The sequence below is a fragment of the Eretmochelys imbricata genome, chromosome 2, assembly GCF_965152235.1.
Source record: "Eretmochelys imbricata isolate rEreImb1 chromosome 2, rEreImb1.hap1, whole genome shotgun sequence".
In the NCBI taxonomy this organism is placed as follows: domain Eukaryota; kingdom Metazoa; phylum Chordata; order Testudines; family Cheloniidae; genus Eretmochelys; species Eretmochelys imbricata.
Genome location: NC_135573.1, coordinates 45463202 through 45477428, shown reverse-complemented (window position 1 = coordinate 45477428; position 14227 = coordinate 45463202). Strand labels below are relative to the sequence as shown.

Here is a 14227-nt window from a genome sequence, read left to right as displayed (position 1 = left end):
CCCCGCTGCGTACCCCCGAAGGTTCCTCTGTGCCCACTAGGGGACCTGTGGTCTAAGGAAGTCTTAAGATAGTTTTAGTCCATTCATAAAATAACCATAATTTTCCAAAATCCAGCTTTCTCAAATACTAAATCTGAAACAGAGGGAGGGAGGCCATGTATTCTCAGAATACATTATCTCTTGATAATGCTCATTTTGCTTGTCTATTATCAGGATTCTAATACATTGAATTGTACTTCCTCTTCATAATGATGGATTGAAATGCTCTTGTGTCCCTAAAACTCATGATTTTATGAGATGGTGCTGAAAAGTCATATATGCCGTCCATTCAGTGACACTAAGAATATTAATGATGGATGAATAGTTGGGAAATCACAAGTTACATTAAAATCAAGTTGTATAAGAATTTTATAGAAGTCTATTTCTTGGAAAAGAAACAAGTGTACTTTGTCTTAAAGGCACAGCTATAAAGAGAATGATCTTATGAGGACTGGCCAGTTAGACTTTCAAGTCCACATTAATATCTGCACAGGACAAATATGCTGTAGTTTTGGTCAGATTTCTTCTTTGATACACTTGTATATGAGTATCTGGAAAGTCCTTTTAGGCTGAGCAGTATATGAACAAAGTAATGATTTAAAGCTTGCTCTAGTACACTTTGCTCCACCAGAATCCCCACTGAAATTCAGTGAGAGTTCTGCCTATGTCCGGATTACTGCATTAGTCTAAGAATGCAATACTTGAACAAAATTTAGGAAGTATTTTAAGCATATAACATATCCATTACATTTAAGTTGAATATTAGGTGATGAATGTAGACAATAAAAAATATAGTAAGTTAAGTGGTGACTTATACAGTGCCATAGATGTGCATGACCATGTGTGGAACAATAAGACAGTCCTTGCCCAGAAAAATGTGCAATCTAAATTTTAAAATAATCATGATGACAAAGGGATTTGGGGGAAGGGAGGAAGCTAGGAAAACAGAGGACAAGACCAATGTAAATAAGATGAAGCAATTGCTTGATGGCTCTAGTGGGGGCGTTTTTTATAGATTTTCTTTGCTGTTTATAAACAATTTTTTTAAAATAATCATAGTAATTTTTAAAAAAAATTCCTTAATTCCTTTTTGTGCAAAAGTGACTGACTGTGCTAATGGAGGTGCAAGGGTCATGCATGTGAGAACACAGCAGGATGTAGGAGGGATTTGTGGTGTGGGAAAGAAGAAAAAGATGAAAAGGGGAGAGGGAGAAAGTGAGAAATGTGAAGACAAGTTCAGGTGGCAGCAAATTGACTGAGCAGCACAGAGTTAATGAACTGAATAGCAATGGCAAAGCTGCAGTGGCAATGACATTATGGACAGTGCAATTAATGGCAGTAGCAGTACACGTAGTTCACCATTGTTCTAACTGCTAATTGGTATTTAGGTGCATAACATGATTTCCAGTGTTGGGATTAGTCATTATTCAGTTTTAGGTGGCAAAATAGTATTTATTTTGACCTAATACCACATATTGTGAAAATATTTCAAGAGTTGTATTCTGTATCTGTTAAATTATCCAGGAAATAGTGGCAAGATTTATTTTCAGTCAGTTAACCAAAGAGGACTCCATTCTACATACTGCAGTAAAGAAGAACTTGGAAGCATGCAATATACTTTCCAAAAAACAAGAGTGTGCTCAGTGTGGGCAAGGATTCCTGAATACATGGCTGGAATGTGTACGTTTTGTGAATGTCGGACAGGTAAATCACCCTTTTATGAATTTCTCCTTAAATTATAGGTCTTGGTCCTGCCTGAAGATACGTAGTAGCATAAAATAAACTCACGTGCAGTTGTTTCCTCTTCACTTGAAGATCTCTGAGCTGAAAAATCATGTAAGAATGGGTTCACAAGCACAGGAATGATTTCTTTACAAAGTTGGTGTAGAGCTGCATATTTGTAGGCAGCACTGAATCCATAGTCTGTCTAACACATGGTTGCAGGAATACATTGCTCCCAAGTGATTTGGTCATTTGAAGATAAGAATCTTTGTGGATACTGTCATAAATATAAAAGGGAAGGGTAACAACCTTTATGTATGCAGTAACATAAAATCCCTTCTGGCCAGAGGTACAGACTTTATTTTACCTGTAAGGAATTAAGAAAATCAAATAACCTGGTTGGCACCTGACCAAAAGGACCAATAAGGAAAGAAGATACTTTCAAATCTGGGGGTGGGGAGAGGTTTTGTTTGTGCTCTCTTTGTTTTGTTCCCTCTCGGGACAAAGAGAGAGACCAAGCAGGTAAACCAGCTCCTAAAAAGATACCTGAAATGTACATCTAAAATTACAGAAATTGTAAGTAAAGGCAAGGAAATGCATTAGAGTATCTTTTGTTTTAGCTTGTAAATTTTCCCTGTGCTAAGAGGTAATTTTATTCCTATTTTTTGGAACTGTGAAGTTGTGTCCAGAGGGCAGTCCTCTGTGTTTTAAATCTTTTATTACCCTGTAAAGTTACCTTTCATCCTGATTTTGCAGGTGTGATTCTTTTACTTTTTTCATTATAATAAAGTTCTTCTTTTAAGAATCTGCTTGGTTTTAGTGTCCTAAAGATAAAGGGTCTGGTCTGTACTTTTATTAAAGGCAATTGGTTGGTATATTATTCTCAAGCCTCCCCAGGAAAGGGGGTGAAAGGGTTGGGGGGGGCGTATTTTGGGGAAATAGGGACTCCAAGTGGTCTTTTTCCTGAATCTTTGTCTAAATCACTTGGTGGCGGCTGCAGTCCAAGGACAATGAAGGGATTAGCTCCTTGGGGAAGTTTTTAATCTAAGCTGGTACTTATAAGTTTAGGGGGTCTTTCATGTGGGTCCCCACATCTGTACCCCAGAGTTCAGACTGGGGAGGGAACCCTGATGTGGTGGCAGCTCGGTGGGATCATTTTGAACCAGAAGCACAGACCTCAGGATTTTAAAAAGGACACATTTTTTTCCTTTTAGCTACTTGAAAACCAGGGAGGTTTTTTTTTAAAGGACACTTTTTTTTAAAGCTGAGAGCAGCTGGAGGTTTTTTTTTCTTTGCCTAATGGCAGAGGAGTTAAGCTATAGCAAGAGAATTCACAGGCTGTTTTTTTTTTCTTTTCTAGCTCTCGGGCTAGGCTGCGGTAAGGTCAGGAAGGTTAGCAAACATGACAGAAAGCGAGGTCCAGAAAAAACTGGAATTAGCCAGATTGGAAGCTGAGGAAAGAAAGAAGGAACATGAAAGACAACTGGAATTCAAACAGATGGAAATTGTTGCACAAGTGGCCAGAGAGAAAGCTGCTAAGGAAGAGAGGGAAAAAGAGAGGCAGCATGAACTGGAGGAGAAGGAAAGAGAGAGGCAGCATGCTCAGAAGAAGAGGGAAAGAGAGAGGAAGCATGAACTGAAGGTGGTGGAGTGGAAACGACGGAACCCTTCAGCAGCTGGCTCCATTTCCCCAAAAATCCACAAATGGGAGCAACTATGTCCACAGTATAAGGAATCCAGTGATATTGCTGAATATTTCCTCAACTTTGAGAGACTGTGCATGCTCCATGGAATTCCTGAAGATCCAAAAATGACCTAATTGACTGGGTACAGCAAAATTGACTGGAAGAGCTCTGGACATATTCAACAAGATGCCTATTGAGGATGCTTCTGACTATGGTAAATTTAAGGATTTGGTTTTAAAACAATTTCAAATTACACCTGAAACTTACAGAGTAAAATTTAGAGCCCTTAAGAGAGGGACTTAGTAATGTGGCTTATGTAAACCAGATGAAAGATCTGTTAGATAAATGGGTCAAAGGAAGGGGCGTAACTAGCTTTGAAGGAATATGTGATTTGGTTGTACAGGAGCAGTTCCTGACTATGACCAATGATGATGTAAAACAGTGTTTATGAGATAAGAAAATGGACTCAGCAGAAAGTCTTGCGTCTTATGCTGATCAATACGAGCAGTCCCAGACCACCAGAGAGGCGGGGCAAATTGGAACAAAACGGGTGGAGGTAGCAGAGAGGAACAACCCTGGTCGCAGTTTGGGCGGATACCAGAAAGGACACCCCGAGACCATACCATACCACCAGGGGCAGCCCAAGGCCCTACCTACACCCCAAAGAAAATCCCAGACATCTTATCGTCCCACCACACCATTCTTCAGCAACCCACCTCACCCCAGTGACCAGTCAGCTGGGTGATGTTTTAGATGTAACGAGCTGGGGCATGTAAAGGCCAACTGCCCCATGAACCCCAGCAAATTGCAGTTCATTGCACCGGGGTCACACCAAAGGTCCTCAGGCTCAGAAGCCTCCCAGTACCCTCAGAGCGAAGGGAAACTATGAGTGTGGGCGGAAAGAAGGTTATCGCATGAAGGGACACTGGAGCACAGGTGTCAGCTATCCACCAATCCTTAGTGGACCCCAAATTCATCAACCCAGAGGCCCAAGTGACGATTCAATCCTTCAAGTCAAACTCTTTTGACTTGCCTACAGCCAAGTTGCCTGTCCAGTACAAGGGCTGGTCAGGAATGTGGACTTTTGCAGTCTATGATGATTATCCCATTCCTATGCTGGGGGAAGACTTGGCCAGCCATGTGAAGCTAGCCAAGAGGGTGGGAATGGTCACCCACACCAGGCTAAGCAAGCCTTCACACCTAGCTCTGTTCCTGAGCCTTCTACAAGGGCCCAGTCTGTGTTACCAGAGACCCAGACTGAGGTGGAGGAACTGGACCCCATGCCAATGTCTGTGACAGATGTAGTGGATCCAGTCGCAGAGACTCACCCAGAGCCTGTCCCAAAACCGGAACTGACAGAGCACCAGCACCAGAACCATTGCCAGCACTGAATCCAGAACTTGCAACCCCAACACCAGAGAACATCACCGAGACTGCACTGGCAGCAGCAGCTAAACCTGTGCAAGAGGCTCCGCTGGAGCCTAAATTACAACCTAGTGCACCAGCGGAAAGCGGTTCACAGAGAACGGAAACAGCCCCATCCCCTGCATCGCTTCCAGAGGAGCCAAGCCCAGGTCCACAATCCAGTGAGGAACTGATGTCTCCAGCATCAAGGGAACAGTTCCAGGCAGAGCAGGAAGCAGATGAAAGCCTCCAGAGAGCTTGGACGGCGGGCCGGAGCAACCCACCGCCTCTCAGCTCTTCTAATCAATCCCGGTTGTTGTAGAAAGAGGACTTTTATACAAGGAAACTCTTTCTGGTGGGCACCAGGACGACGGGCATCCTCGAAGACAGTTGGTAGTTCCAACTAAGTACCGGGTAAAGCTCTTGAGCTTAGCCCATGATCATCCTAGTGGCCATACTAGGGTGAACAGGACCAAAGACTGTTTGGGGAGGTCATTCTACTGGGAGGGAATGGGCAAGGACGTTTCTTCCTATGTCCGCTCTTGTGAGGTGTACCAAAGAGTGGGAAAGGTCATAGCCCCTCTCCAGCCACTCCCCATAATGGAGGTTCCATTTCAGCAAGTAGTTGTGGATATTCTGGATCCTTTCCTGAAAAAGACACCCAGAGGAAAGCAGTACTTACTGACTTTCATAGATTTTGCCATGCGATGGCCGAAGCAGTAGCGCTAAGCAACACAGGGCTAAAAGTGTGTGCGAGGCATTAACAGACATTTTTGCTTGGGTAGTTTGGTCCTCCGACATCATTATGGATTCGGGAACTAATTTCATGGCAGGGATCATGAAAAGCGTTTGGGAAGCTCATGCGGTGAATCACTTGGTTGCCACCCCTTACTACCATCAAACAAATGGCCAGGTGGAAAAGTTTAATGGAACTTTGGGGGCCATGTTACGTAAATTCATAAATGAGGACTCCAACGATTGGAACCTAGTGTTTCAGCAGTTGCTCTTTGCCTACAGGGCTGTACCACCATTTGAACTTGTGTATGGCCGCAAGGTTAAGGGGCCATTACAGTTGGTGAAGCAGCAATAGGAGGGGTTTATGCCTTCTCCAGGAACTAACATTCTGGACTTTGTAAACAACCTGCAAAACACCCTGCAAGACTCTTTAGCCCTTGCTAGAGAAAACCTAAAAGATGCTCAGGAAGAACAAAAGGCCTGGTATGTTAAACATGCCAAAGGGCGTTCCTTCAAAGTAGGGGACCAGGTCATGGTCTTGAAGGCGCTCCAGGCCCATAAGATGGACGCTTCATGGGAAAGGCCATTCACGGTCCAAGAGCGCCTGGGAGCTGTTAACTATCTCATAGCATCTTCCACCTAAAGCCTAAAGTGTACCATGTTAATTCTCTAAAGCCCTTCTATTCCAGAAAGTTAAGGTTCTTCAGTTTGCAGCCCAGGGAGGAGATGACGCTGAGTGGCCTGAAGGTGTCTACTATGAAGGAAAAAGTGATGGTGACGTGGAAGAGGTGAATCTCTCCATGACCCTCGAATGTATGCAGCGACAGCAGATCAAGGAGCTGTGCACTAGCTTAACACTGATGTTCTCAGCCACCCCAGGATGGACTGAACGGGCATACCAGTCCATTGACACAGGTAATGCTCGCACAATTAGAGTCTAACCTTACCGGGTGGCTCCTCAAGCCAAAACTGCTATAGAATGGGAGATCCAGAACATGCTACAGATAGGTGTAATCCACCCCTCTGAAAGTGCATGGGTATCTCCAGTGGTTCTAGTTCCCAAACCAGATGGGAAAATACACTTTTATGTGGACTATCGTAAGCTAAATGCTGTAACTCGCTCAGACAACTATCCAATGCCATGCACAGATGAGCTATGACAGATACCGTTTCAACTTGTACATTATGAGTATCATCCTTCAGTGTGCTAAGCGCTGCCGGAAGAAGAAGGGGCTCAGAACCTTGCAGTGTCGGCCCTCTGTGAAATCTCTTTCACTGTAAACTTTTCTGCATTTCCCAATGCGGTAATGAACTCCCCCAACAACTACAGACCATCACAAACCTTGCTATTTTCCATTCCAAATGCAAGCAGCATTTCTTTGACCATGCGCCTTCTCTAATATAAACACAGAACAACTGGTATATTTATATTTAAAAAAAAAACAAAGAACCAAAAACCCAAACTAAAAAATAAAACCCGACCTACCAAACTAAGAGAGTCCACTGCATATATATCTCCCTCTGGGGAGAGGACGACAGAACAAACAACTTGTGACAGATGTGTAATGCGCTATTGGAAGGCACTTGGATCCTACAGTATGAGCATGGTATAAGAACCTGTATAGAATAGAAAATAGATACCAGGAGGAGACACACTTAAGGGAAGACTGTGGTTAAATGAAAAAACCTGTAGCTGTTTTAGGACACAACGATAGTATTCTAAGGGATTTGAGGTAATGTCTTCATTTTAATTAAAGATAATCCAGAATTCCAGATTCTCTCATTTGTTCTGATCTGGCAGTTCAAAGTGACCACGAAGCCACCAAATCTGTTGGAGGATTCCCCCAACTGAAGTAGAATTGCTGTAGCTGGCTGCCATCCCCCCTTCTATTGCAAGTCCTGGTGAAGTGCAGGAGTATGTTCAGGGTTGTTCTCTTATCCTTCAGTCCCTGGCTGCTGGATGGCCTTTGAGTTCCACAGTGACCCAGCATATATTAGAGCAGCCCCAGGGATATTCCCTTTTGTACTATGTTCAGTAATACTTAATCAACTCTGTGTTGATTCACTTTGAATGTTTGAAAAGGCTTATGTGTTCTATGCTTAACCTCTCTAATTCATTTCTTAGCCAAGATATAATGTTTAGCTCTTTGAATCTTTGCACATAAATCATTCTACTGCAAAATATCTCCACTAGTCTACAGCAGTTGGTTGTCTCGTGTCTGCACTGGACCCAGGGCCTGCTGAAGTTGTTGCATAAGAACGCATCTGGTTGGCCCCAACCCTTTCTTGTGTCATAGCTGCCCAGATGGTCTCCTTTGACAGCAATATTACATAGCAGTAGTAATCACTTCCTTCCTAAGGAGCTAATTTTTACCACAACCGGGCAAATGGCAAGCTCTTCTTCCCCCCCATCCATCCCTTTTGGCTTTTTCACTTGAATTTAATTTAATTTTTGTTTTTATTTTCTGTCTCTCTGTATTATTTCTCTCTCTTCAGCAGCATTGCACCTCTAGTAGCAATTGCAAATTTCATTAACATGTTATTTTCTTCCTCTTCTAGACTAGTGGGGAGGAGATTAAATGAGACTGGACCTTGTAACACTGACCTTTGCCACATACTGCTAGGCACCTCACTTAGCCAATACACTGTCTTTTTTTAACTCTTTATTTCAACCAGTTTTCAATCTTCATGACAGAACTACCATCCCAACAAATTCGGATTATGTTCTCATGACACATTTTTTAATACAGTATCAAATACTTTACTGAAATGCTTTACCACCCACTTGTAGCTAAACTACAGCCACCAACTCTATTACACATAAATCCCTGTGGTAGTGTGCCTCAAACCTTCTCTGAAAAGAACTCTGAAATGCATTCTCTGCCCATTCAGTCCTCAGCCTCTGCTTAGACTGCCTGCAAGAGTTCCAACAGTATGATTTTTTTTAAAAAAATAGACCTTTTCCACGAGGAACAGGACTTGGACCAACAAACAGATTTCACATAGGCCAACACCTTTGGTTGTAGTAACAGCTTTCAGTTATTACTGACTTTGGCTGTCATGAAGCCCCAGTGACTGAGAAGTAAAAAGCTCTGAATTCCATTAGCAATTCCCTGAGCCAGCTAGCCCTCAGGATATGTATGTGTTCATATATATATATGAACATTTCATTTCTTTTTGTTGTTTATCTTAACTTTTCCCTATATCCTCTTAAAGTCATGGAGTTTAGAGAATAAACTACTTTCGTGTTGGATAATGAACTTTCAACCCTGCATTAAATGATGTAATATAATTAAAAACGGCTCTCAAAATCTATCAAAATAAATATGCCTTCCTCCAAATGAGTGTGACTTGGATGATCAGTATTATGGAAAAATAAATGAAATTTTGTAACGCTTTGTAACATTTTGTAAATGTAATTCAGTAACACAGCTGAGCAGCAGGAAAGCATACATCACCTTAATTTATATTGTTAATTCTACTAATGATTTACAGCATAAAAGACTTGCTTAAGAGCTAAAATTACCTGTTTGAGTTATACATAATACAGTCAGCAGTTGAAGTTGACAACTAAATAGACCAAGTCACAAAACTGTTGTAATGTATTTGTATATGTTACAGCTTTGTATTTGTTTATTGCTATATATAATTAAGCACAAAAGAAGGACAAATTATACAGAATTCCTAATTAACCATGATTGTTCTAGTCATGAACATGTGCATACTGAGAAGTATGACTAAAGTTCACTAATAGTAAATATACAGTATTTTATTTCATCTGCATAGCTGCATTACGACTTGCTCTCTTTCGTTCAAAAACATTGACAACTAAAGGTATGTTTACACTACGAAATTCAGTTGATTTTATAGAAGTTGATTTTTAGAAAGAGATTTTATACAGTCAATTGTGTATGTCCCCACTAAGTACATTAAGTCGGCGGAGTGCGTCCTCAATACCGTGGTGAGCATCGACTCATGGAGCAGTGCACTGTGGGTAGCTATCCCGCAGTCTCCTCTGCGCATTGGAATTCTGGGTTAAGCTCCCAATGCCTGATGGGGCAAAAACATTGTCACGGGTGGTTTTGGGTACATGTCGTCAGTCTCCCCTCCCTCCCTCCCACCCTTCTTGAAAGCGATGGCAGACAATCGTCTTGCGCCTCTTGGGTTACACGTGCAGATGCCATAGCACAGCAAACATGGAGCCACTCAGCTCACTGCTGCTGTTGTGAACATTGTAAACACCTTGCGCATTATCCTGCAGTATGTGCAGAACCTGGCTAGGAGCTGCCAGCATGAGGACGATTGTGAGGAGGACATGGACACAGTTGTTCCTGAAAGCATGGGATGTGGCAATTGGCTCATCATGGCGGCAGTGGGGCAGGTTGATACAGTGGAAAGCCGATTCTGGCCCCGGAAAACAAGCACAGACTGGTGGGACCGCATAGTGTTGCAGGTATGGGATGATTCACAGTGGCTGCAAAACTTTCGCATACGTAAGGCTACTTTCCTTGAACTTTATGAGTTGCTTTCCCCTGCCTTAAAACACAGGAATACCAAGATGAGAGCTGCCCTGACAGTTGAGAAGTGAGTGGCGATAGCCCAGTGAAAGCTTGCAATGCTGGACTGCTACAGGTCAGTCAGGAATCAATTTGGAGTGGTCAAATGTACTGTGGGGGCTGCTGTGATCCCAGTAGCCAATGCAATCACTGACCTTCTACTAGCAAGGATAGTGACTCCGGGAAATGTGCAGCTTATAGGGGATGGCTTTGCTGCAATGGGTTTCCCTAATTGTGGTGGGGCGATAGTTGGAACGCATATCCCTATCTTGGCACCGGACCAACTTGCCAACAGTACAGAAACCTCAAGGGGTACTTCTCAATGGTGCTTCAAGCACTGGTGGATCACAAGGGACGTTTCACCGACATCACTATGGGATGGCCGGGAAAGGTGCATGACGCTCGCATCTTTAGGAACTCAGTGCTGTTCGAGCAGCTGCAAGAAGGGACATACTTCCCAGTCCAGAAAATTACCCTTGGGATGAAGAAATGCCCGTAGTTATCCTTGGGGACCCGGCCTACCCCATGCTCCCATGGCTCATAAAGCCGTACACAGGCAGCCTGGACAGTAGTAAGGAGCAGTTCAACTATAGGCTGAGGAAGCGCAGAATGGTGGTAGAATGTGCCTTTGGACGTTTAAAAGTTAGCTGATGCTGTTTACTGACTAGGTTAAACCTCAGTGCAACCAACATTCTCATTGTTATTGCTGCTTGCTGTGTGGTCCATAATATCTGTTAGAGTAAGGAGGAGAAGTTTATGGTGGGGTGGCAGGTTGAGGCAAATCGCTTGGTGGCCGATTTTGAGCAGACAGACACCAGGGCGATTAGAAGAGCACAGCTAGGCGCGCTGTGCATCAGAAAGGCTTTGAAAACCAGTTTCATGACTGGCCAGGCTTCGGTGTGACAGTTGTATGTGTTTCTCCTTGTTGCAAACCCACCCCCTTTGTTGATTTTAATTCCCTGTAAGCCAACCACTCTCCCCCCTTCGATCACAGCTGGCAAAGGAAATAAAGTAACTATCGTTTTGAAACCATGCATTCTTTCTTTATTAATTAAAAAAAAAGTGAGATAACTGACAAGGTAGCCCAGTCGGGTGGGGGAGGAGGGAAGGACAAGGCCACATTTTTAATTTGCAGCCACGCTAAAAATCAAAACTGTTCGAACGAAAGCCTTCTGTTGCTTGGGCCATCCGCTGAAGTGGCTCGGTGCCCGGAGCTTCTCCCCCGCCCCCCGCCATATTGAAGGGCAAATTTATTAGTGCTTTTTTGAGTGTCCCAGATATGGGATTTGGACATGTCATTGGAGCATCCAGATTTGAACAATGGAAAGATATTTGAAATCAACAAGCACAATCTTCATGCTCATCAAGTTCTCACCAAGGAAGTTCTTTTGAGTGTATAGGACTTCAGGCAAGATTTATTTAATTTTGCATTGAGAATAGTGGATTGTGAGATATTTGCAAAAGTCACAAGATTAATAGTAGACCTGAGATACTGTCTTCTTGTTTTCCTTGTTCTGGGATAATATTTTTATCTTCTGTACCATGATGCCAAAAAGATATGGTGCAGCCTTTCCGTCTGGATAGCCATGTTTTCAGATGCATATATCCAGATCTGGGAAATTAACTGTAATTCTGACTAATCTGACCCTAATTTGCATTTTTGGTGACCCTGCATTACTGTCATACTTGTAGTTTGGAACTGGCACATTCAATAGTAATTCTCAAGCCAGGTTAAGATACAGGACTTAGCAGCTTTTCTTGTTTGCACCCAAGTTAATTATTCTATAGCTATCTGCGTTTGTGATCTCCCTGCAGTGGTGCCACACGTCGCCAGCTTGGCCAGTGGAGCATACCATGTGATGTGTCACGAAGCCCAGTGATAGCCAGAGAGCTCCATTTTAAAAGAAACCCTGGCACATAATGTTATCTTCTGATAATGAGTTAACTAAAGCATGCCACCACAGTATTTATATATTGTATCTGAACTTATTGTTCATTCCTTGTTTGCAGTTCTTTACATTGGAATAGCCATTCTTTCTTGAAAGCCTTACTTTCACCGCCGTGGGGTTCTCCTTCCTTAAAAATGAGGAGGAGCTGGAGTCTCCATTCTTAATTACTTTTCAGTGTGAAGAAGTGCAATACAGTAGTACTATTACCATCTGTTTCCTGCCTTTTGACTACTTTTTGAACCCAACGAACGTACTGTAACAAAGTTGAACCTGAAAAACTAAAATCAGTGAGCAAAATCAAACCACCCTCTACTCTGTTTGGTAATAAAATGGTTGGAACTTTTATAATACCTTACATCTGAGGATTTCATGCTTAAGAGGGTCTTATTAAGCTTTATGACACCCTTCTGATGATACCCATTGCACAGATGGGTAAACTGAAACGTGCAGTTTGTCTGAAACCATAAAAATCAGTGGCAGAGCCAGGAATAGAATCTAGGATTTCTGAGTCCTCATGACCTGTCCTAACGACTAGACAGCACTGTCTCATTGTTTTCTAGGTAACATAGAAGGAATGAGAAACTACTTTTGGAAACTAAATGGACATAACAGGACAGACTTTAAAAACAAAACACAAAGGGCTGAGTTATACCTACATTGTGCCCCTGAAATATAGGGGTGTGAAAAGCACTGCTCAGTAGCTGCAGCTCCCTTAGACAGGTGGAATTCCCCCAGGGATGCTGGGGATGTGTGGGTCAAAGTGGCCCCCGCTATAGCATTTCCAGGGTTCAGTGCGGACTCTGTTTGTGTGGGCCAGCTCTGTTGAGCAGTGAGGAGGGGATGGGTTATGGCTCTTGTTTTTCCTGAATGCTAAGCACCTAAGGGTATGTCTACATTACAAAATTAGGTCGATTTTATAGAAGTCGATTTTTAGAAATCGATTTTATACAGTCGATTGTGTATGTCCCCACAAAGCGCATTAAGTCGGCGGAGTATGTCCTCAATACCATGGCTAGCATTGGCATACGGAGTAGTGCACTGTGGGTAGCTATCCCACAGTTCCCGCAGTCTCCGCTGCCCTTTGGAATTTTGGGTTAAGTTCCCAATGCCTGATGGGGCAAAAACATTGTTGAGGGTGGTTTTGGGTACCTGTCGTGAGTCGACCCTCCCTCCATGAAAGCAACAGTAGACAATCGTTTTGCTCCTTTTTTCCTGGGTTATCCGTGCGGACGCCATACCACAGCAAGAATGGAGCCTGCTCAGCTCACCGCTGCTGTTGTGAGCATTGTAAACACCTCGCACATTATCGTGGAGTATGTGCAGAACCAGACTAAGAGACACCAGCACGAGGAAGATTGTGATGAGGACATGGACTAAAGGATGACCCAACACTCTCACAAATCTTGGGAGACAGGCCAGTCCTTGCTTACAGACAGCCCCGCAACCTGAAGCAAATACTCACCAACAACCACATACCACACAACAGAACCACTAACCCAGGAACCTATCCTTGCAACAAAGCCCGTTGCCAACTGTGCCCACATATCTATTCAGGGGACACCATTGCAGGGCCTAATAACATCAGCCACACTATCAGAGGCTTGTTCACCTGCACATCCACCAATGTGATATATGCCATCATGTGCCAGCAATGCCCCTCTGCCATTTACATTGGTCAAACTGGACAGTCTCTACGTAAAAGAATAAATGGACACAAATCAGATGTCAAGAATTATAACATTCATAAACCAGTCGGAGAACACTTCAATCTCTCTGGTCACGCAATCACAGACATGAAGGTCGCTATCTTACAACAAAAAAACTTCAAATCCAGACTCCAGCGAGAAACTGCTGAATTGGAATTCATTTGCAAATAGGATACTATTAATTTAGGCTTAAATAGAGACTGGGAGTGGCTAAGTCATTATGCAAGGTAGCCTATTTCCCCTTGTTTTTTCCTACCCCCCCTTTTCCCCCCCAGACGTTCTGGTTAAACTTGGATTTAAACTTGGAGCGTGGTCAGTTTGGATGAGCTATTGCCAGCAGGAGAGTGAGTTTGTGTGTGTGTGTGTGTGTGAGAAAGCCTGGATTTGTGCTGGAAATGGCCCACCTTGATTACCATGCACATTGTAGGGAG

At 43.1% G+C, this 14227-nt stretch overlaps 1 protein-coding gene across 1 annotated transcript in view; it reads left to right on the top strand.

Moving 5' to 3' along the window:
• Positions 1–14227, top strand: part of LRRC69 (leucine rich repeat containing 69) — a 55641-nt gene that overhangs the window by 33325 nt on the left and 8089 nt on the right. Inside the window, exon 7 of the mRNA XM_077810037.1 lies at positions 1564–1743. Coding sequence (XP_077666163.1) covers positions 1564–1743 — 180 coding nt within the window. The remainder of the gene's footprint in view (positions 1–1563; positions 1744–14227) is intronic.